Genomic DNA, 24,498 nt, shown 5'->3' with positions numbered 1-24,498 from the left:
ATTTCAGATAATCTGATTAAACAGGATTATGTCTGTCTCGTTTGTTACGAATCGGAATGAAGACTGGAGGCTGCACATTAATGAATGCGAGCTCCAAATATAACCCTGTACACATCAAGCAAGAGTAGAGGTTTTGACACATGAGAAAAGCTGCATCTACATTACTACATTCCAGGCTCTGAGCATATGGAGCCAGATTATAGTTTTCCATCTATATTTGTGTCTAGCAACATGATCAGTGCTGACGTCCACCCACACATACGCCGAAAATCATGGTCAATCCAAGGCCCCATGATGGACGCACTGAAGCAAATCACAAGCAGAAAAGGCTGCTCTGTACAATGGGGAGCCATGCAGAACAGCAAGTCCCATGTCCGAGAGCAGTAAGGGCGCACAGAGCCTTTGTATATGGATGGAGAATGTTGGTGTCATTAGAAGCTGGTCTGACCGCAAACCTAATCTGAGAACAGCATGACGCAGGGACAGAGACCCTGATTCCAGTGATGTGTCAGTTACTGGGCTGTGTTTCTGCTTCAATAAAATCAATGTTTAATCACAAGGAGATTATCACTACATGACTAGGTCTTTCATGCCTCAAAGTCAAATGCTTTGTGCAACCCAGCCCCAACATCGATTGGCAGCTTTCTGCCTATACACAGTAAGCTTCTAATAAGTGGTGTGGATGGGGTTTTACACAGCTCAGTATTCCGAGATCTGCAGCAGAGAAAATTGTGATAGCATCCAAAGGACAGCATGCAGATCAGTAAGCGACACATCAGTGGAATCAGGATCTCAGCCCCTACATCATGCTGCTCTCGGAGCAAAAACCTGCTAACGGATTCCCATTAAAGTCTGCACTATGGAAATCAAACTAAAATACAGAAAAAGAAAAATATACACACAAACTATATATACATATAATATTGTACAGAAATATATCTAAAATTTACTTTTGTAAATATACATATATACACACACATAAAAATACTTAGTATTTTCTTTCTAAATCTTCTCCCTTCTATCTACATAGAATTGTATCCGTAGCAGCTGCCATCTCCAATCTCAGTAATGGGACAGTCTGTTTTCACTAAACACAGATTTTACCGAAAAATTGTGATTTTTGATCATTCTGAATTTTATCACAGAAAGAAGCCGATCTCTCTGATAAGATTTATTACAGAGTTGCTTATTTCCATATGGACTCTTGATTTATTGAATAAATTAAAACAATGGTTACCCGTTAAAGCTTTCATGCCCCCTCTTCTTCCACGTGTCCTATTTTTTCCTTTTCCCGTCAGTATATCCATATGAAGGCTCTCTCTCCCTCCACCCCATTTTGAATGACATCGTATAATTTACCTTACAATGTCCTGAACAACAGCAACAAAATTCAAAGTGGGATGAAATGGTGAAAAAAATGTAAATCTTCGATAATTTTTTGAGTTATGAATTATGGTGTTCATTTTATTGGAAAAATTACCTGAATACAAGATTCTCCAAGGTCAGTACTATTACAGTTAAACTAAGATTGTATTTTATTTTTTGAATAAAAACAGAAAAAAAGCATAATAATAATAAAAATAATAATAGTGTAGCTTGTGTCTCCATTTTCCATGAAAAATAACTTTTTTTCACCATTTTTCAGTCAATTGAGTTGAGCGAGATCTTGTTATTTTGCTTATCGAGCAAACTTTCATTGATATTAATTCAGGGTAAATATAACATTTTGATCACTTTTTATTATTGCAATTTTGGGGTTTCTTTTTTTTTTTCCTCACGCCATTTACTACTGTATTTTACGTTAAGTTTTACAGATTCGGCGATACAAAACGTGTTTTTGTTTTTCATTGCTTTATTTTTAACAGGCGGTAACAGGAATAATTTAAAAAAAATGTATATTTTTTTTCCATTCTTTACACACTATTTTTTAGTCAATCTGCAATTACTTAATTTAAACGTCATTGTCAGAGATCGACAGCAACGTCTAAATGATTAACTGCAGAGGGGCAGAGATCAACTCCGGCTGTTGGAGAAAGATGCAGGTTACATATCACAGCCGGCAACTACCACGTGTCGAGGGAGAAAAGCTCCTCAGCCCCCTTTACAATTGTGAACCCCAGCAGCAAAGTACAGTTACATCATTCAGCACAAAGGGGGTAAAGGAATACTCCCCTCTTGTTAAGTGATGGCATATACAGAAACAATAATGTATCAAGTTTTCAATTTATTAAATTAATAGTACACATGAATGTAAGAAACTCTGTAATATATCTTATTATAGAAATCTGCTTCCTTCTCCTCCAGGACTGATCTTTCATTCCCATTGCACTAGCAAAATCTCTCTTCAGTGAAAACGAACTTTCCACATTACAGAGATAGCAGATGACAGTTGGTGCTCGGAAGCTTCTATAGAAAGGGGAGGAGCCAAAGACAGGCAGTCATTCTGCTACAAGTTCTACTGAAACAGCATTTGCAGATCTTCATAGAACTTTATGAGCACCAACTGTTGTCTCCTTTCTCTGTAATGGAAACATGGATTTTTGTGAGTACTCACCGTAAAATCCTTTTCTCCGAGACGCTCATTGGGGGACACAGAGACTGTGGGTGTGTGCTACTGCCGTCTGGAGGCCGACACTAAGTATACAAAAAAACACGTTAGCTCCTCCTCCACCGCATACACCCTCGCCCCGATAGCGGGCGGAAACCAGTTTAGTGCAAAAGCAGTTGGAAAAGCTGACAGCAAATTAGCCTTACCGCATAAAATTATATGCCTGAGAAAAGGACCACCCTACGATAAAGAATTATACCAATCAAAAATAAACAAAAGCCAACTGGCTATCAGGGTGGGTGCTGTGTCCCCCAATGAGCGTCTCGGAGAAAAGGATTTTACGGTGAGTACTCACAAAAATCCATGTTTCTCCTACGTCTCATTGGGGGACACAGAGACTGTGGGACGTCCCAAAGCAGTCTCTGGGTGGGAGCAACTCATCAATCCACACCGCATGCCTACCTGTTCAAAAGGTGTGCCACTGCTGCCTGGAGAATTTTCCTACCCAGGCTCGCATCCGACGAAGCCTGAGTATGTACATTGTAATGTTTAGAGAACGTGTGCAGGCTTGACCACGTTGCCGCCTTGCATACCTGCTCTGCCGAAGCCTGATGCCGAAGCGCCCAAGAGGCGCCCACTGCCCGAGTCGAGTGCGCCCTTATTCCAGATGGAACCGGCGCGCCTCTAATACGGTAAGCCTCTTGAATAGTAAGGCGAATCCATCTGGCTATGGTCAACCGTGAGGCTGCGAGCCCCTTCCTGCGCCCTTTGGGGATCACAAACAACGAGTCTGTCTGGCGAAAAGGTGCTGTCCTCGACACATACCTCCTGAGGGCCCTCACCAGGTCCAGCGTGTGGAGCGCCTTCTCAACTCTGTGTACTGGGGCTGGACAAAATGAAGGCAAAACGATGTCCTCATTAATATGGAACGAGGACACCACCTTCGGCAGGAACGGCGGAGGTGGTCTCAAGACTACCTTATCCTTAAAAAAGGTCAAAAATGGCGCTCTACAGGATAGGGCTGCCAATTCCGAGACCCGCCTAATAGAGGTTATCGCTACCAAAAACACGACCTTCCTGGTAAGGTATGGCAATCCGACCTCCTGCAATGGCTCAAAAGGAGCTTCCTGCAGGGCACCCAGCACCAGATTAAGGTCCCAGGCGTCTAAGGGAGCTCTAAAAGGGGGGCACTAAATGCGAGACCCCCTGAATGAATGTCTTGACCTGCATAATGCTAGCGATCTTTCGCTGGAACAGGACAGACAAGGCCGAGATCTGTCTCCTCAGGGAACTCGGGGCCAAACCTGCGTCCAGGCCTGACTGCAGAAAAGCCAGAATGTTGGGGACCGAGAAGGACAAAGGCGCAACCCCGTGCTCTCGACACCAGAGAAAGAAAACCTTCCAAGTACTATGATAGATCCTCGCCGTGGCCGGCTTCCGGGCGTAAACCATCGTGGCCACCACCTCACTCCCAAATCCCGCCTGGGTCAGAACCCAGGATTCATCAGCCATGCCGTCAAACACAGGGCCCCTAAGTTCGGGTGGTAGATCGGCCCCTGGGACAGTAAGTCTGGCCGTTCCGGTAGACGCCATGGCACGTCTGCGAGGTGCTGTACTAGATCCACGTACCAAGCTCGACGGGGTCAGTCTGGAGCCAGCAGGATTGCCGGAACCCTCTCTATCTTGATCTTCCTGATTATCCTCGGGAGAAGAGGCAGAGAAGGAAACAGGTATGGGAGCCGAAACTGGCTCCATGGAAGAACCAACGCATCCGCTGCAATTGCTCGCGGGTCCTGAGACCGGGCAACAAACCTGCCCACCTTGGCGTTCTCCCTGCAGGTCATCAGATCCACGTCCGGAGTTCCCCACCGTTGGCAAATCTGCTGGAAAATCTCGGGGTGCAGGGACCATTCTCCGGCCACGACCCCCTGCCGACTCAGGAAATCTGCTGCCCAATTTTCCATGCCTGGTATATGAACCGCTGAGATTACCGAGTGGTGCCTCTCGGCCCAACGGAGTACATGTTCTATCTCGTGCATGGCTGCCCTGCTGCGCGTGCCTCCCTGGTGATTCACGTACGCCACTGCCGTGGCGTTGTCTGACTGGACCCTGACTGGGCGACCCACTAGCCAGTGCTGAAAATGCTGCAACACCAACCGCACTGCTCGAAACTCCAACAAGTTGATCGGCAGAAGAGTCTCCTGGGGAGACCACTGCCCCTGTGCTGTGTGATGACGAAACACTGCTCCCCAACCGAAAAGACTCGCGTCGGTTGTGACCACCAACCATTGATCTGGAGGAAAGGGTTTCCCCTGAAGGAGAGAGGAGTCGCGCATCCACCATTGAAGTGCCCGCCGGACATGAAGGGACAACCTGCACTGATGATCCAGGGAGAACGGACTCCTGTCCCATACTGCTAAAAGAGCATGCTGCAGGGGGCGAAGAAACTGCGCAAACGGAATTGCTTCTATTGCTGCTACCATCCTCCCTAGAACCCTCATCCCAAATCGAATCGTGTGAGGGCCTGGCTGCTGAAGACTCCAAACTCCCTGCCGGAGCGCCTGGGCCTTGTCTTGAGGGAGAATTACCAACCCTTGGGAAGTGTCGAAAATCATCCCTAGGAATGGAATCCTCTGAGCCGGGGTAAGATGACTTCTGCTCCATGGCCGATATCACTGACCGGAGGGATTCCATCCGAAAGTGCCTGACTCTGATGAACCTGTTTAGGAGCTTTAGGTCCAAAACCGGTCTTACTGTTCCGTCCTTCTTGGGGACCGCGAACAGGTTGGAATAAAATTCCTGGGCCTCTTCGCCCTCTGGTACCGGGACAATGACCCCGTTGCCCAGAAGAATCCTGATGGCACCTAGCAACGCCTCTGCCCGGGATTCCGATTTGGGAAGCCGGGAATGAAAAAATCTCTTTGGAGGGTGTCCGATAAACTATCTTGTACCCGAATGACACCAATTCCGCCACCCATGCGTCGTGTGCCACCTTGACCCAGACGTGGCGGAACCTGAGCAGACGACCGCCTACTCTGCTGTCCTCGGGTACCTGATGCCTCAAGTCATTTTGCTGAAGGCCTCTGGGACCTAGCTCCCCTTGACCTGGGTGGACGGCCCCGCATCCTCCCCAGCGGGTTGGCTCTATACGTGACCTGGCGCTCTCTGTCTTGGTTGTGACGAGCTGAGGCAGTAGAACCGGCCGCTGTTGCCCATCCTGGGGCGCGAAATGCTCGAAAGCGCGCCTGCGGTTGACGAAAGGGCGGTCTACTCTTCTGCTGTGGGAGAAAGCTACTCTTTCCCCCTGTGGCATCTGAAATAAGCTTGTCTAGCTTCTCTCCAAAAAGCCGATTACCCTGATATGGCAGGGACGTTAAAGATTTTTTAGAAATCGAATCAGCCCGCCATAGCCTTAGCCACAAGGCTCTCCTAATGGCGATAGCGTTTGCTGCCGCTAGTGCCGCGCAATTAGCCGCATCCAAGGATGCATTAATTAGTCACTTGCCATTGCGATCTGATTTGCTATCTCAGACACCTCTACCGGCAAGTCTCTGTCTTGCAGGACTCTATTCAAAGATTCTGACCACGACATCATGGCCTTGGCCACCCATGTCGCTGCGTATGAAGGCAAAAGCGCTGATCCCGATGCCTCATACACCGAGCGGGCTAAACCTTCTATGAGCCGATCCGTGGGGTCCTTAATGGAAGAACCACTAGGCACCGACAACAACGATCTAGAGGCCAGGCGTGACACTGGGGGATCCACAATCGGAGATTCCGCCCAACTTTTACAGAACTCTGGTGCGAACGGGTACCTCGTCTCTAGCGTTTTTTTGTCCTGAAAAACGCTTGTCTGGGCGTTCCCTGTGCCACTGCACCGTCCTCGAATTCTGGATGAGTGCTAAACACCCTATGTGGGTGCCTGGCCTTCTTAAAAGATTATCTTATGCCCTGCGGTCAGGGAGACATCCTCCTCAATACCAAGAGTTTGATTGACGGCCTCAATGAGACTGTCTACCGTCTCCCGACACCTGGGGGTATCCAGATCCAAGGATTCCTGCCTGTCCTCATCCGAACTTTGCTCGCTCCCAGACAATGGTGACGGTGAGCAAGACGCCGCACTCACGGATGCCGAAGCACCGGAGGGGCCCGGAGACGCCATATGGGCTCTTTCCCTGTACTTCTCCTTAGAGAGGGTGCGGCCTCTGCAGGCCGGCGGCTCATGTGAGGTGGATGAACCTTCCCAAACCGGTGAGCCGTTGTCTCTACCCCTATCCGGGGCCTGAAGGGTCTCGATCGCCTTCGTAAGTGAAGCCATAGACCGAGACAGTGATAACGCCCATTCCGGGGGATCCGACCCCCTGGGCTCCGTTGGAGGGGAGGGCTCCTGGGCGCGTTCAGAACTACAGGCCTCACATATTTTAATAGTCTGCGCTCGCGGGAACACAGCCCCACAGGAAACGCATGCGGTATAAAGGAAAGTGTGTTTCTTCCCCTTTCCAGACATACTTGCGGAAAAAACGGCCAGAAAATTTTTTTTTTTTTTTTTTATTTCATTCAGGGGTATGAGGAGAAGGAGGACAACCTGCCCTAGTGTGGCCAAGACAGGGTCACACTTACCCGGGCTCCTGCTGTCTCCCCGTGCTCCTGTGCTGCTGCTCGATCCCAGCTGCTGGTCTCCCTGGGTAGGCTACGATGCTTCCTGACCGCGGCCTACCCCATCCTGAAGCCGGGGCCTCCATTTTATCCAGCGGATCTGACGTCACGGAGTCACGTTGGGGGGCAGGGGCGGGCCCTCCCCCCGCGGCCTAGGCCGAAGCTGCGGGCTAAATTTAGGCACTGCCCGCCCGCCGGCGCCGGGCCTCCCCCGCGGCCTAGGCCGAAGCCGCGGGCTAAATTTGAGCCCCACCCGCCAGAGGTAGCGCTCTATATTGGCGCCTCACCTACCCCGCGCGCTCCTTCCCCAGCCTGGCCACTGCAGAGAGACGTGGCAGGCTGAAAAGGAAGGAAGGAGGGGAAAACGACCGTCGAGGATCTGCCCAAGGAAAGTGCGGGGGCCTCCTGCTCTGCCCGCAGGCAGGAGAGGGGAGCCGGCTCCAGCATCTGGAGTGTTCGTCGCAGCCCTGGACTGGAACCTCCCGCTGCCGCTACCCTGAGGTAACCCGTCTTCGGACTGTGCAGGCACCGTAGCTCCGTCCGCCTTGTCTGGGCGAGGAGAGGGACCGTCTGCCACCACGCAACACCGCCGCCTAGCGTTGGTGTAGCAGTGGGGCCGCACAGACTAGTCTTGTGCCTCTGTGCAAGCCCATGGTTTCACTACCTAGTCTGGCATATTGTCCCACGTCGCGGGAGAGGGAACGTGGAGGGACACTCGCACGTGGTCGCCCGTTGATGGTTTGGGGAAATCGGATCCTTTCAATAGGATGCGTTGACCCTGTCATATCTTCTTAAAATAAAAAAGAAAAAATAGATGTCTGGGGAAAAGTCCCAGAGATGTCCCTCGGTGCGGGAAAGGATACGCGGAGGCGATACTCGCGCGTGCTCGCTCGTTGATGTTTGGGGGAGATCGGACCCTTTCAATAGGGTCCGTCGCCCCTGTCTCCTCTTCATAGCAAGAAAATGTTAAAAAAAAAAAAAAAAAAATAATAGTCTGGAGAGACCCAGACTGCGTGTGCCTCCATCAGACACTAAGCAAAAACTGGTTTCCGCCCGCTATCGGGGCGAGGGTGTATGCGGCGGAGGAGGAGCTAACTGAGAATGTTGTGAATGAATGATCAGTCCAGACACCCCTCCTTATAACAACAGCGGTGCTATTTCTGGTAAATGTGGCCTGCAACAAATCAAATCCTCCGCTCTCATCCAGAGTAGAGCTTTCTATCGCCCACTATTACCTATGGAGGCACAAGCGGCAGCCGCCAATGGTTCAGAACAAGGTGATAAATGTTCGCTAGCGCTGCACAAGGTACAGAGACAACAAGCGGCTCGTTTGGCCCATTCGGCACACCTGCTACTTCTGGCATATGGATTCTGTAACATTCATTAATAATTCAGTGTTGCACAGGATTGGTCAAAACAGAAAATAAGACATCCATCAGTGGCTAAGATTTTCCTTGCATTTGGATATCAAATTTTTGGCCATAAACAGCGGCTATTTCCACAAGGTATTTGTCACGTCACCGTTGGATTCAAGGCCTGCTGTTCCGGTCACGGCCACTAGGAGGCGCCAGACCGCCACTTCACTGTCAGACTCGGGGACGGCTGTTCCTGCCTCGGCCACTGGGAGGCGCCGTGGTCCGCCCGTGAGTTATGGTGGTGACAGAGAAGTGGCTCCTGCGCAGGCATCTGGTGGGCGCAGGCTCCGCCCCTCTGTCAGTCATCAGGGGGTTACTGCAACTCCATCTGGCCTGGTCTTGGGGGCGGCCCTAATGACATCACCAGTCCAGGAACCTGTGAGGGATGACCTGATCCCTCAAATACCTTGGGACTGGTCTTGCAAGCCGCCGGATATATTCTTGGTTCCCCTGTGTGTTACTTAGTGATTGATTTCTGTTTGACTCTGACCTCAGCCTGGATTTCTGACCCCTCTTTTGCCTGACGATTCTGTACTTCTGCTACTCTCCTGGTTTGTGACCTTGGCCTGGATATTCTGACTCTGCTACTTCCTAACATTCTGTACCTCTGCCGCCCTCCTGGTTTTTGACTCTGACCTTGGCCTGAAATTGACTCTGCTATTGCCTGCCGTTTTTGTACTTCACTCTGACGACCGTCCTGCTCTGGCCGCTGCTCCTATTCAGACAGTACCTCCTGGGCTCTGTTGTAAATCCAGATCCCTGTATAGGGGTTAAGGGTATCAGTGTTTCTCGGGGTGTTGCCTGGCTGCAGCCCAGAACCGCAGACGGACGTTACAGTATTATGGCAGTGATTTCCTTATATACTAAAATACTGTGGTAGTGCGATACATATGGTAGTTTAAGCCTTCAAGCAATCGCAGATTCAGAAACAAAAAAAAAAAAAAGGAAAGGAAAAAAAATAATATTAACAAAGATTAATTTATCTTTTACCCCCTTAAAAAATAATTAAAAAAAAAAAAATCTTACCTAGACTTTTGTATCTACTACAAACTGTCCCGATATATATTCACTCCTCCTTCTGGACTAAGATTCAACATAAATTCAATCAATTTGTCCAGTTGGCGAGGCGTCCAAGAACTAGAAGTCCTGTTCTGTGCTTTCAAAGGATTCTGGGGGAATAGGTCTACCTGACTGCTGCAAATACTATCTCGCATCCGGTCATGCAAGAATCCTAGATCTTCTAAACTGCAGAGAATCTATACTAAGTGTAATTTCCCTGTATCAGTCTCTACTTTACCATGGACAACACCCGCTTTAGCCCGAAATAATATCCCAATTCCATTTAGGGTAAGACAAACGCTTAAAACTATCGACATTCCCAGTATAAAGAGAATTCTAATTAACCCATTGGGACCGTTGTTCCCAATAACAGATAACCCAAAATTCCCATCTGCTGTCTCAACCAGCTTTTTTTTGGGTAGTTCCAAGAGAAGTCCTTTGTGCCTTTGTCATGTGGCCCCTGAAGGTGTATTACTTCCTCCTCGGCTATTTGGGGTGATCGTCTACCAAAGGCACGCTAATTTTTAAATATACTCAGCTTGGACATTTTCTTTCTATGCTGACCAATCGTTCTGACTGGGTGCGCCCCTTCTTTCTTTTGAGGCTCTATGTATGGCTCCCGCTAACCCTGTACGCACCATCTCCGAAATCTAGAAACTTCATCCTTTTTGCAGAGTGTGGCAAAAGGAGCTTCATCAGACTTTCACAAGAGAACAATGGTATAAATGTCTCCATCTCTCTCATAAATATAATATAGACACTAAAATAGTATCTCAATGGTACCGTGTTCCGTCGGCCTTAGAGAAATGGTTCCTGGAGGTATCCAACTTGTGCTGGTGATGTGGGGCCCATGTGGGTTCGATGTCGCATATATGGTGGGCGTGCCCGGCCTTGGTGGCCTTCTGGGAAGGTGTTCTTAAAGTAATTAAAGAAATGACGGGGGTGTCAATCCCTAAGAGGCCGAAAGCAATTTTACTTTCCATATTTCACAAGCCTAAGAATGTCTTCAAGAAATCGTTGAGGCATCTTTTTCAGGCCACTAAGATAGTAATTCCACGACACTGGAAGTTGGTAGACCTGGCTTCACTGGAAGACTGAAAAAATGGTTTGTGGAGATACCGGATGGAATCCTTGATAGCCCAGGTGGAAGAGATCGTTTCTAGCTTATCTCTTTGCTACATTTGATTTTGCAGGCACATTTTTATGTCCCTCAGAATTCTATTGTCTCCTTGACGAGGAGTTAAACCTTGCAAGATCTTACATATTCTGTCTGCCTTATGGTTGTGCCCTCGTGGTCCCTTATAAATATTTCTTCCCTTTCCTATTACACCAACAGTTGTCTTCTTCTAACCCAGCGTCTTACTTATGGTTTTGTAGCCCATTCCAGCTTTGTGTAAGTCTATGATCTTGTCCCTGACATCCTTAGAAAGCTCTTTGGTCTTGCCCATGTTGTAGAGGTTTAGAGTGACTGATTAATTGACTCTGTGGACAGGAGTCTTTTATAAAGGTGACTATATAAGAAAGATGTCTTTAATGCAGGTAACAAGTTGTTTAGGAGCATCTAACTGGTCTGTAGGAGCCAGAATTCCTAATGGTTGGTAGGGGATCAAATTTCTAAATGCAAATAAATTTATACAATGTCATTTTCTGGGTTTTATTTTTTATATTTTCTCAATTTTAACCTACCCTTAAAATTATAGACTGTTCATGTCTTTGTCAGTGGGCAAACTTACAAAATCAGCAAGGGATCAAATAATTATTTCCTTCAATGTATTTGGCATCACAGATTGACCAAAATATAAAATTATTTAAATCATACAATAGAATTGCCATGTTATTTTGGTCGCTGCACTTCCCCCAAAAAAATTACAATGGAAAGTGTTCAGAAAGGTTGTATGTACCCTAAAACTGGATCAATAAAAACCTTCAGCTGGACCTTTAACAAAACAATCCCTTACACAGTAACATCAGCAGCAAATTAAACAGTTACAGGTCTAGGAAACTGGTAACAGAATTTTTCACTTTATTATTTAAACAAAATTTCAGAATTTATTTTCACTACCAAAATAATAATAAAATAAAATGGATTTAGTTTATTATTGCCGAATCTGTACTGATCTGGAGAATCGTACTGCCTGGTCATTGCTGCCACACAATGAACACTGTAAAGACAAACCCCAAAAAAGAGGCAGAAAAGCTCCCCCTGACACCTGCTTTCCAGTACATTACAAGGTAAAACAGATGGTGATGCTCTTGGAACACAGGTAGGAAGAAAAAAAAACGCAAGATAAATAAAATTTTAAAAAAAGAATGTCGTCACTGGACCCATGTTGGATATGCTAGACCCTCCATGATCGACCATGAGGTTTCATCGACCATGAATTATAATCCATAAAATAGATCTTTTTCTCTACTGACTTATAACGGATCAGTCAAATTTCCACTGGCTATGAAGGTTTTTATTTTTTATTTGCTGTCTCAATACAAATAATGCAGAATGCTATGCTACGCCGCCTAGCAAAAAAAAAAAAAAAATGTGTATGTGTATACCAGCCCAACGGAGACTAAACGTACAGTTGTGCTGAAAAGTTTCCACACCCCGGCAGAATTCTTGCTTTCTTGGCCTTTTTTCAGAGAATATGAATGATAGCACCAAACCTTTTTCTCCACTTATGGTTAGTGGTTGGGTGAAGCCATTTATTGTCAGACTACTGTGTTTTCTCTGTTTACGATTTAAAAAGAGAAAACACAGTAGTTTGACAATAAATGGCTTCACCCAACCACTAACCATAAGTGGAGAAAAAGGTTTGGTGTTATCATTCATATTCTCTGAAAAAAGGCCAAGAAAGCAAGAATTCTGCCGGGGTATGTAAACTTTTCAGCACAACTGTATATGCTTGACACATATATTGGAAGCGTTCACAGAATACACATCAAAAGTCTCAAAATTTTTAAATGCCAAGGCATGTAGTGAGCAAATTTAGATGGAAAGTAGCCAAACCCTTTCACATAATGCCTTATTGATGGCAGTAAAAGATGGTAAAAGCATTTACAGAGGGAAAAAATAACACTCAGCATAAGCAATCAGCTCACTCCCTCCATTCTATAAATGTACTCTCTGAGGGCATCTAAAAGAGGTCTTAAAGTGCCAGTAAAACAAACAAACATACAAAATTATCCTACAGGTATTGCAGTTATTGTAATTGAGTTAATTACCTTATTTTGCTTCATTTTCTCTTAAACACTATGCTGTAATGCTGTTGGAGTGCCTAGTTCATGCTCCTTTAGAAGCTGCTTTTATCTGCTGCTTAGCAAAGATCGGTGCTCTACATTCATATAATCAGCCTACAGAAATTCCCCTGTCTGATTCCAGGAATGAGGAGAAGACAGGGAAAGTCCCATACAAAAACTGTTAGAATACAGTGCATGAATCTTGCAGAGCAGCAGATGAAAGCAGTTTCTTAAGGAGCATGACTGGTGACTGTAGCATGGAGTTTGACAGAGAAGGAAGCAAAATAAGGCAAGTACCAATTATATATAAAAAAAAAAAACATCATTTGCAATGCCTAAAAGGAAAATTAAATAATCTAACATTAAATAAAATAAGTCTCATGATGTGATCAGTAGCAGAAATATCTAAATAAAATTAATGTACAGCACTTGAATATGACCAGTTACACACAGATTACTTTTATAAACAATTCTAAAAAGTAATAAATCATATCGAGTTTCAGATTGTGTTTTCAAAAACTTACCGGCCTAACATCTCCACAGGAGTTTGTAAACTGCCTTGCTAGCCCAAAGTCCAGCATGTAACACTTCCGACAGGTACTGGGAAATCGGCCCATTGCAAAATTGGACTAAAAGGAAAAAGTAAAGGATGGAAGGGATATTGAAATACAAGTAAACAATATGTGCAGTAATTCCTATAGAATAGACAAATGACAAATTGTTGTGTCAGGTCAGGAGTAAATTTGCCATTTAGTAACGCAAAAGAAATCCAAAATGTACTTTCTGAGCTATCTTAATATAAAAGAACTGTTTCATGGCTGCAAACTTTGATTTAATAAGGATTCGATCTAATGATGCCATACTCACTGGTTTAATATCTCGGTGTAAGAAGCCCACAGAATGAATGCTCTCAATAGCTTCCAAGATCTGTCGTCCTAGTCGTAGCATGGTGCTGACAGAGAAGGTACCTCTGGATTGACTACGTCGGAGATCTGCCAAATTTCGACCCTGAAGACAAGAGACCATCTATTAACACTGGCATATAATGCTTACTTTTTGTAAAGAAATATAAATGGCAGAAAAATTACCAGCGATAATGGTAAATACAAAATATTTCATTTTCCTATGATTTCTAATACTTCTGTTAGTGGCTCTCCACACTGACTAGTAAAGGATAATGGGGGTCCCCAGTGGGGACTCGCTTTATCAAGTTCACATGCCCGAAAAAGGTTTTAGATGGCATGTACTGTATACGGTACAATATACCTAACCAATTGGTGCCTCAACAGGTAGTTGTTGCATGGATAAAATACAAATAGCGCCCCTCCACCCTCCTAGGAATAGGTTTATTTAATTACACAGAGACAAATCTAGACATTCCCTTTAATAAAATTCCCAGAGGTTTCTGGGATTCAATTTATAGTCGGTGAGAATACAAGAAATACACAGGTATGTGATTTCCAACAATCTCCAAAAGTTTGCCGGACTGTTTGTCTACTTTATACCCTTCATGAATATAAGCGGTTAACACACAATAGCAAATAGAATACATAGCTGCATAACATTCCCTGTGTCCACCCAACTTACCCCTACAAACAGTTGTTTATTCCAAGGAGTTCTTGTTACAGCACCCTAGTGGAGATTTGGCAGGCAGGAATACAATACTGTGTCGCCCTCCCAGGGCTGTGGGGTACTCTGTACCGGGCCGGTGTCAGCGGGATGTGTCACAGCAGCGGTGACCCGGTCCATGGCCCTGGGCGCCCAAGTAATGGGGGAATGGAAATGGTGGAATGTAACTGAATGAATAGTTCGTGACGCCACCTGTGGTGCTCGGCAAGGGAGATGTTAAGCCGACGCTGCATGCAGATCTGCTGGGACTGATGGTATGGTGCAGCAAAGATGTAAAAGCTCCCCACAGGTGAAGCTGTAGTCCCAGGGCAGTGTAGATGTAGGGGTACAGGAGAGGCGCAGGCGGTGTAGGAGCTGGTATCCAGGTGTAGCGGTGCTGAGTGTGTTAGCGCAGGAATGACTGGATGACACCAGGGCATGTAGTTCCAAAGCTTTACTCACAGTCTGTAGTACACACAGGTGCCTGCCTCCGTGCTGTGTCCTCCGGGTCAGGGACTCAGTCACCCTTCAGTTCAGATGGAATGTTCCCTTCCAACACTCCGCCAACATGTGCCTTTCTGAACATCTCCTCTATAGCGCCTTTAAGTGTGAAGTACTCCTAGTACTGAGTTACACTGGAGTTCCTCCTGACAGATGTTCGCAAGAACTTTCCTTGTACGACAGACAGCTGTAGCCTGCTTCAGGGACTCCTTGCTTCTTAAGTCCCGGCTCACTATCAATGTTGCTGTTGTGCCCCCAAGTCTGAGATGGGAGTAGTGCATTTACAGCCCACTACTCCACCGGTGTCTGCTGCAGAACCGTTTGTATCCATACAACCTCGGGGACCGTGCCCCGTCCTTGCGCTTAGAACTTCTAGGCAGGATTCTTCCTCTAACCCACGTCCTCTGTTCCCTTTTACTCCTACGTTCCGTACTAGTCTTTCCTTCTAATGGAAGATCAGGTTTCTGTTCAATGTCTTTCTCCTTCTTTCCTTTCCCGTGCCAGCAGACCCAGGTCACTGAGATCTGCTGCAGAACCTCCTTCCTCCATCCCTCTCCCAGGGATCTTCTCTCCTCACTCCTCTCTGACTGACTCCGAACTCTCCTAAACTCTAAACCTCCCCGCTCTATTATGTATTTTAACTCCACCCGCCACCCAGCACGTTTAGTGTTCCAAGCAGGAAGCCACCAAAGGTGATCTGCTACACTCCAAGCAGGGAGCTGCAATGTGGCTTTGCTGAACTACTGTGTTGTGTGGGATGCAAGTGTTGGAGCGTGGTCAGGAGCCCCAAACCGACCTGGATGGTGGGGCACCACACCTCAGGAGGAGGTGCAGTACCTCTGTGGCAACTGAATCCTCAGGGGCGCCACATTACCCCTTAACCTTACTCTAACAATAGTTACCAAATGCTACAGAAAAAAAGATAAATCTTTGAACTAAAAGTTTACCTGTAATTGCATTACCACATAATTAAATCGATCGTTCCTCCCACATCCTATGAAACGACACACGTGATCTTTACCTAAAAAAGAAACAGAAGAAATTACTTACACTCCGTATTATTAACTTCCCACCTCTGATTGCTGTCTCATCTGCTGCAATAGACTCTAATGGTAAAAATTCCCTCTGCTTGCTGTCTTCTACAACATATTCAAATGGTACAACTTCCCACCTCTGATTGCTGTCTCATCTGCTGCAATAGACTCTAATGGTAAAAATTCCCTCTGCTTGCTGTCTGCTGTCATCTGCTGCTTTACCATTTAGAAACATATTTTAATGTGTCTGCTAATTCATTGTTATAAATCATTTGGTGCATTGTACTTAAAACTCACTGTTGCATTTCCATGACTGGGATCAGTGTAGATCTTATCTGGTGGAGGTGTTAAAATAGATGTTGCCTGGCTGAATGTCTTTGATCATCCCAAAAAAAAAAACAACAACCCTGGTGTGCTGACCCCAGCTGCCAAATTATCCTCAACCAGTTCCCACAATCCATCTCTTCTGACCCAGCAGTCTGGACTATAAATGTGAACCATTCTTAGGGGTGCACGCATGTGGGGGTGCACGCATCACAGAAGCAAAGCGTAACGAAGATAAGCGTCGGGATACAGCAGTTATTACATGGCAGTTAGTCAGGTAACCCACACTCTGCTCTCCCTTTTATCCATGTGCCTTATTCCTATCCTCCTATGTTCTCTTGCAATCCACTTTCACCGACCAATACCCCCTCAATCACGACTCATATACATCAGCTTCTCTCTCTTTCCTTCTCCCATGTACAGCTCCCATGCACTTCTCACCGACTTAAAAAACCTCAGCCCATCTTGCCCAAACACACTGCACAAAAAATCTTCATACAATTCCAAAAACTACTTGCTCTTTATCTTCCTGCTCCTACTGATTTCAGGGGACATCTCCCCCAACCCCGGTCCACCATCCCCCAACCTCAACCCCTACCCTACCTCACATCGAAACCTTAATAATCTTACTAATATTATTTGCACTCCTTCATCTCCTTCTTTCAATTGTGCCCTTTGGAATCCACGGTCTGTATGCAACAAGCTTCCTTTCCTACACAATTACTTTCTGAAAAACTCTCTGAATCTGTTGGCCCTCACGGAAACCTGGATTCAGGATTCTGACACTGTCTCTCCTGCTGCCATTTCCCATGGTGGCTTACAATTCTCCCATTCCCCGAGACCGACAAACAGACCTGGTGGTGGAGTCGGCATACTCCTGTCCCCACAATGCACTTTCCAGGTCATCCCCCCAGTTCCATCACTCTCATTCCCTTCTTTTGAAGTCCACACCATCAGGCTCTTTCGTCCCCTCTCCCTCAGAGTAGCGGTCATATACCGGCCCCCAGGCTCACCCACCCACTTCCTGGACCATTTCTCTGCCTGGCTGCCGCACTTCATGTCCTCAGAACTACCAACCCTTATCCTGGGAGACTTCAACATCCCCATTAACAGCCCCACTTCCACATCTGCATCCCAGCTTCTATCACTAACCACTTCTCTAGGCCTCTCTCAGCTCTCAACCTCTGAAACACACAAAGACAGTAACACCCTGGACCTGGTTTTCGCCCGGCTCTGCTCAATCTCCTACATAGATAACTCACCGCTTCCCCTCTCTGACCACAACATTCTCTCCTTTACACTCACAAATCCTCGCTCACCCCAGCACCCTCCTACCTACCATTCAGTCAGAAATCTACAAGCCATTAACCCTCATACACTTTCAGACTCCCTACACTCATCATTGTCCCCAATCTCTTCTTTGTCCTGTCCTGATCTGGCTGTATGTACATCACTTCAATGACACTCTTAGAAGCACCCTTGACCAAGTAGCTCCCCTCACCCTCAGAACCTCCAAACACAGAGTGAAACAGCCCTGGCTCACATCGCAAACCCGATTTCTCCAGCGATGCTCTAGGTGTGCTGAACGCTTATGGAGGAAAACACGCACACCAGAAGACTTCATACACTTCAAATTTATGTTAAGGACATATAACTCTGCCCTTCACCTCGCCAAACAGACCTACTTCACCACCCTGATCTCCTCACTATCCAACAACCCCAAGAAACTTTTTGACACCTTTCACTCCCTCCTCAGGCCAAAAGCACAAGCCCCTTTCACAGACATTTGCGCTGATGACCTTGCCTCCCACTTTATAGAGAAAATAGACAATATCCGTCAGGTAATCCGCTCCCAATCACCAAATTCAGTGACTCCCATCCCTCCCTGCATTCCCCCTGGCTCACTCTCCACATTCGATCCCATCACAGAAGAAGTCGTCTCCAGGCTCCTCTCCTCTTCTCGTCCGACTACATGCACAACCGACCCCATTCCCTCACATCTCCTCCAGTCTCTCTCCCCAGTCGTCACAACTCACCTAACTACAATCTTTAATCTCTCCCTCTCCTCTGGCATTTTCCCCTCCTCCTTCAAACACTCTATCATTACTCCATTACTAAAGAAACCCACCCTCGACCCATCCTGCACAAACAACTACAGACCAGTCTCCAATCTCCCCTTCATCTCTAAACTCTTGGAGCGCCTGATATACTCACGCCTTACCCGTTACCTCTCCACTCACTCCCTCCTAGACCCTTCACAGTCCGGTTTCCGCCCCCTACATTCGACAGAAACTACACTCAAAGTGACCAATGACCTTCTGACAGCAAAACGTAATGGTGACCACTCTCTGCTCATTCTTCTCGACCTTTCTGCAGCTTTCGACACTGTTGACCATCCTCTCTTACTCTCTAGGCTCCAGTCACTAGGCATTAAGGACACTGCTCTTTCCTGGTTCTCCTCCTATCTTTCCGACCGCTCCTTCAGTGTTCTGTTTTCTGGCTCCACTTCATCTCCTCTTCCTCTCACTGTTGGGGTACCTCAGGGCTCAGTCCTTGGCCCCCTTCTCTTCTCTCTCTATACGGCCCCAATTGGACAGACCATCAGCAGATTTGGCTTTCAGTACCATCTTTAAGCTGATGACACACAACTGTACACATCATCCCCTGACCTGACCTCCGCTGTACTACAGAACGCCACTGACTGTCTGTCTGCAGTCTCCAACATCATGTCTGCTCTCTATCTGAAACTCAACCTCTCCAAAACTGAACTTCTTCTGCTCCCACCATCTACTAACCTCCCTAAATCTGACATTTCCCTCTCTGTGGGTGGCACCATAATAACACCCCGACACCAGGCACGCTGTCTGGGTGTTATGTTCGACTCCGATCTCTCCTTCACCTCCCATATACAATCTCTTGCCCGCTCATGCCGCTTACACCTAAAGAACATCTCTAGAATCCGCCCTTTTCTCACCATGGAAACAACAAAAACTCTCACTGTCGCCCTGATCCACTCCCGCCTGGACTACTGTAATGCTCTATTAACTGGCCTCCCTCTCACTCGACTCTCCCCTCTCCAGTCTATCCTTAATGCAGCAGCCAGGGTTGTCCATCTGGCTAATCGTTACTCAGACGCGTCCGCTCTTCGCCAGTCGTTACACTGGCTGCCAATTCATTACAGGGTACAATTCAAAGTACTTGTTCTCACCCACAAAGCTCTCCACAGTGCGGCACCCCCTTACATCTCCTCCCTCATTTCTGTCTATCGGCCTAACCGACCGCTGCGCTCTGCAAATGACTTTCGACTAACCTCTGCCCTAATCCGTACCTCCCACTCCCGACTCCAAGACTTCCCCCGTGCTGCGCCAATCCTCTGGAATGCTCTACCCCAAGATATTAGGATCATCCACAATTTGCATAGTTTTAGGCGCTCGCTCAAAACGCATTTGTTCAGAGCGGCCTATCACATTCAGTAATCAAAGTCATGTTATGTTTGTGTGTGTGTGTAGCCCATTCACTATCTCCATCTAACCCCCACCCCCTGAAGATGGCTGGACTATCATTGTAAATACATCATTGTAAATACAAACTTATGCTTTGTATCTCCCCCACCTCATTGTAGATTGTAAGCTCCACAAGCAGGGTCGTCTTATTTCGCTTTAATTATTGTATTGTTAACGTTGTTACTTATGACTGTTGTGTTTGAAACTGTTCAACTGTAAAGCGCTGCGGAATATGTTGGCGCTATATAAATAAAGATTATTATTATTATTATTATTATTATTATAAACCAATATAACAATCCAGTGCGCAGACAGGAGTTTTCTCCAGATTTGTGCTAAGATTTGTCCATGGGCTCAGATGGACGATGTCACTTGGTTTTTATCACGTGATAAAGACGCTGGTATGGCATTGAAACGCGTTGGGAATAAAACCTTATTTTTGAAAAAATTGGTTTACTTCAGCAGCGCAGCCCACCTAACAAGTTTTATCCAGCTAGATCCATTATCTCCTGGATTATTCATCCACCAGCCACGGGGCAGCAGCAGATGTTTTTCTTCATGCCTACATAGGAGTCGTGCCGGTCACAACTCCATCACAGGAGCGTCACCAGTACTTATGCACTCTACCTCCATAGGGTATCACCCTTATTGTGTGCTATGTTCCTCATAACTCAGTTTCTTCACGGGTGACATTGTTTCTTGGGTGAGACAGCAAACCACATTCGTAATCACATATTACTAAGGTTTGTAGAAGGACCAATCCGTAAAGGACCTAGCCTTAAGGCCCCCATACACATTAGACTAATGTCGGCCGAACCAGAAGATATCGACAGGTTCAACTGATGGTCAACTGTGTATCAAGGAGCCGGATGACTGATTGTAGGAGATGTCGACCACACAGGTTCGATTTTGGACCAACAATTGTACTGTTCTCCCGGAGATCAGCCACTGACCAACACAGCCAGCGGCTTCCTTAGAGAACAAAGGAACACTCAGACATACGAGAGTTTGTGTGTTTGGGAGTGAGAAGGCCGTCGAGATAAGCACTGTTCAGCCGACATCCATCTACTGTGTACGGAGGAGCCAGATGACCAGTTGTCAAAGGAGATGTTGATCACACGGATCCGATTTTGGACTAAATCCTATTGTTCTCCCAGAGATCAGCCACTGGCCAACACAACTGGTGGCTTCCTCACAGAGAACACAAGAGCGGTCAGACAAATGAGCATTTGTGTATATGGGAGTGTTGGCTGAGAAGGCTGTCAAGAGAAGCATCGTTGCGCCAACATCCATCTACTGTGCATGGGGTCGCCGGAAGACCGATTGTCAGGGGAGATGTTGATCGCGCATATCTAATTTTGGACTGGTGATCGCATTGATCTCCTGGAGATAAGCCACAAGACAACATATCAGCTGGCAACTTCCTCATAAAGAACATAGGAGCACACGGCCCAACGAGCGCTCCTGTGATTGGGAGAGACGGCAGAGATGGCTGTCAGCTGAACAACTGTCTGAAGCACTGTTTGGCAGGCAGCATGATCGCCCTTTAGAGTTAGTGGGTTTTATGTCCCATTTTTTGGCTGCTATCAATTGATGGGGTTCTGGGAGATAATCACCTCTGACTTAAAGAGTACTTGACGTGAGATTCATGCTACCCGAACAATGGGGATGATGAATCGGACACTGGCTGAGTTCTTGCAATCACAAATGTTTTACTCTGAAACAAGGTGGCATTTCAGACAGCACAAAAATGAAAAGCCGGCCGGGGATGGTGTGTGTTAGCTGAGTGGTGCGATGCAGGTCCCCGGTGGCTCCTCTCACCCCTTTAATATCATTTCTGATAAACACTGATAAATCATGGTGTATTTCTCATGGAAATAATGTCTAAATATGGGATAAGTGAGAAATTATATAATTCACCTGTATATATCACATTTTACACACCCCAACTCTGCAGTAACAAGGACATGTATGATGAGGTCACACACTATATCAGGTGACTCACAAAATGCGTCTCCTGTCATTTGGCCTTTATTGCTTTTCCCGTCCTCAGTGATGGATTCAGGATGCATCATTTCTTCATCAAGAACGCCGAGTGCTACAGACACATACGAGCGACTTAATTGCAGACATAAAGCCTACTGACAGCAGTCATAGAAGCTATAAAAAGCAAATAGATGACACTGCACTACAAGTATGTGCCCATCTGCAATACTAGGAAATAAGCAGCATCATAAAAAATACCAGGACCTCAGAGGTAAATCTCCAATATTTCATTAACAGGAGTCCTGATCAGAACATAAATGTAGCATAAGATCAGCTGCGAGAAGAAGCTCTTAAAGGGATGTCTAGAGGGTGATCCCTTTTAGACAAGGTAGCAAGCAGGTACAAAGACCATCTATTCCTCTGAAGGACCAAGCCCTACGAGGCATTACACAGACAGACCACTCATTTCATAGGGCGTGGTGTAATACGTAATTTCCTCAGCAGCGGCACTTACAAGAAAGCTTAAAGGGTATCAGTCAGCAGGTTTTTGCTTTGGAATCTGATAGCACCATATAGTAGAGACAAAGAACCTGATTCCAGCGATGTATCACTCACTGGGCTGCTTGCCACAGTTTTGATAGAATCCCTGTTTTGTGTAATATAGATGTAACAGAGTTCAGAATGCTGAGCTGTGTATAACCTCCCCCCCAACCCACTGATTGGCAGCTTGATAACAATTACACACAGGAAGCTGACAATCAGTGGTGGGGGTGTGGTTAGACAGATTAGCCTGACTTTCCTGCATGCAAGACCTAATACTCTTGTGATAATCTCCTGCTGATAAAACACTGATTGTAGTGAAACTGCAACACATAGCTTAGTAAGTGACAGATCCCTGGTTTCAGGCTCTCTGCCCCTACATCATGCTTGTCTCAGATTATATAGGAAAACACAGCTTACAGATTCCTTTTAAAAGGGAGTCAGTAAAAATCATGAATAGTATAGCTTTCACTACATTAGTTTTACATAAAAACAGGTTTTATTAACATATGCAAATGAAGGGTCCTCAGTGCACCATTAGGGAGGCACAGGGCTCAGTGCATCATTAGGAAGGCAAAGGGCTCAGTGCACCATTAGGGAGGCACAGGGCTCAGTGCACCATTAGGGAGGCACAGGGCTCAGTGCACCATTAGAGAGGCACAGGGCTCAGTGCACCATTAGGGAGGCACAGGGCTCAGTGCACCATTAGGGAGGCAAAGGGCTCAGTGCACCACTGCATCTCCTTAATTAACTTCATTTAACCTTCCCTTTTGCTTGACAGGGCTCACTTGTTCATAGCACGAGCTCGCCGAACTGAATTCCTGCCCCTGCGCATGCACACCAACACTGAAGGGCCAAGCAAGCGTGTGTGCTCGCTCAATTTAACACTTGCCGCCAACATAACATCAAGCTTACAAGATACAAAGGGGAAAACTCCTCTAAATCATTACACAGTTGTGAAAACGCTAGTGGTTTACATTTTACAATTATTTAAGTCTGCCTATAGCCAAACTCTTCTTACGAGGGAGGTTGGATGTAGACGGAGTAATTTATTTGCCATATTTTGAATATAACTGTTGGATCGTAGCATTCCTTTTATTACCGTATATCTAAATTAGGATACTAATTTTGTATTCTTAATTTGTGGAGGTTAAGAAATCAGAATCCCCTCTCCCACCTATTCTCTGCTCATACAGTTCTATGGAGAAATGTAACTGTCCTTTCAAGAGAACTTCCTGCAGAACGTCTGACTCTGCATCAAGCTCCTCCCTTTTCCATAGAATTTTAAAAGCACCAACTGTGTCAGTAATGGGATAATCTGTCTTCAATTTATACAGACTTTACCCATTAATTGACTGGGAAATATCAGTCCAGGAGGAGAAAGAAGCAGATTTCTCTGATAAGATATATTACAAAATATTATTTTCGTGTGTACTATTGACATATGGAATAAAAATTTAAATGACTGTTACGCTTTCATGTGATTCTAACCACAACACGTCATCGGACGGCTTTGTCACTGCATGAATCACTAAAAACTGCCACGCGTTTTGCTGATAAAGAGTCTTGAAGACTGTTCACCCTGGACAATGAAATTGCTACATGAATCATAAAGGGATCTGCAATGTAACTGTGACGACTCCTGGAGTCGACCTTCTGGGTCTTGGCACCAACCCTCCCAGGGTGAGCTGGCCTAGTGAGGACCACCCCCTATACAGGGAGTGTCAGGAGCAAGCCCCAGGGGATAAGGTACCACGACTGCTGGCACCAGGCGGCCGGCTCACAGGAGACACGCATGAGTGTGTCTGCAGGGAGGTGCAGGGTGTACTCGGGAACACAGGGTGTGTACACGGGAGTGCGATAGACAGAGGATAGTGCAAGACGGGTACACGAGAGCACGTATGGCGTGCAGCGACTAATACGTCCGGGGGTGAGCAAAACAGGACGCGTGCAAGGAGCACGTCAGAGTACTGAGTGGGGCAAGCAGGTGTGCCAGGAGGTGTAACAGAGTACAGGGACAGAGTATGTGCCACGAGGCACAACTGAGTACAAAGCAGAGAGCGGATTCAGAGCGTGTGCCAAGAGGCACAATA

The 24,498-nt window shown here is 46.4% G+C and overlaps 1 protein-coding gene across 3 annotated transcripts in view; it reads right to left on the bottom strand.

Moving 5' to 3' along the window:
- The window catches only part of TTBK2 (tau tubulin kinase 2), a 182,015-nt gene that overhangs the window by 60,565 nt on the left and 96,952 nt on the right, over positions 1 to 24,498 (bottom strand). For all 3 annotated transcript variants that reach the window (XM_073552670.1, XM_073552669.1, XM_073552671.1), the window contains 3 exons: positions 15,966 to 16,039; positions 13,777 to 13,917; positions 13,434 to 13,538 (listed from right to left, as the gene is read on the bottom strand). In XM_073552670.1, coding sequence (XP_073408771.1) covers positions 13,434 to 13,538; positions 13,777 to 13,917; positions 15,966 to 16,039 — 320 coding nt within the window. The remainder of the gene's footprint in view (positions 1 to 13,433; positions 13,539 to 13,776; positions 13,918 to 15,965; positions 16,040 to 24,498) is intronic.

Source organism: Dendrobates tinctorius, unplaced genomic scaffold (assembly GCF_039654945.1).
Source record: "Dendrobates tinctorius isolate UK_male_01 unplaced genomic scaffold, ASM3965494v1 ptg000194l, whole genome shotgun sequence".
Taxonomy (NCBI): domain Eukaryota; kingdom Metazoa; phylum Chordata; class Amphibia; order Anura; family Dendrobatidae; genus Dendrobates; species Dendrobates tinctorius.
Note: the sequence above shows the minus strand (reverse complement) of the source record. Positions and strands in the feature narration are given on the sequence as shown.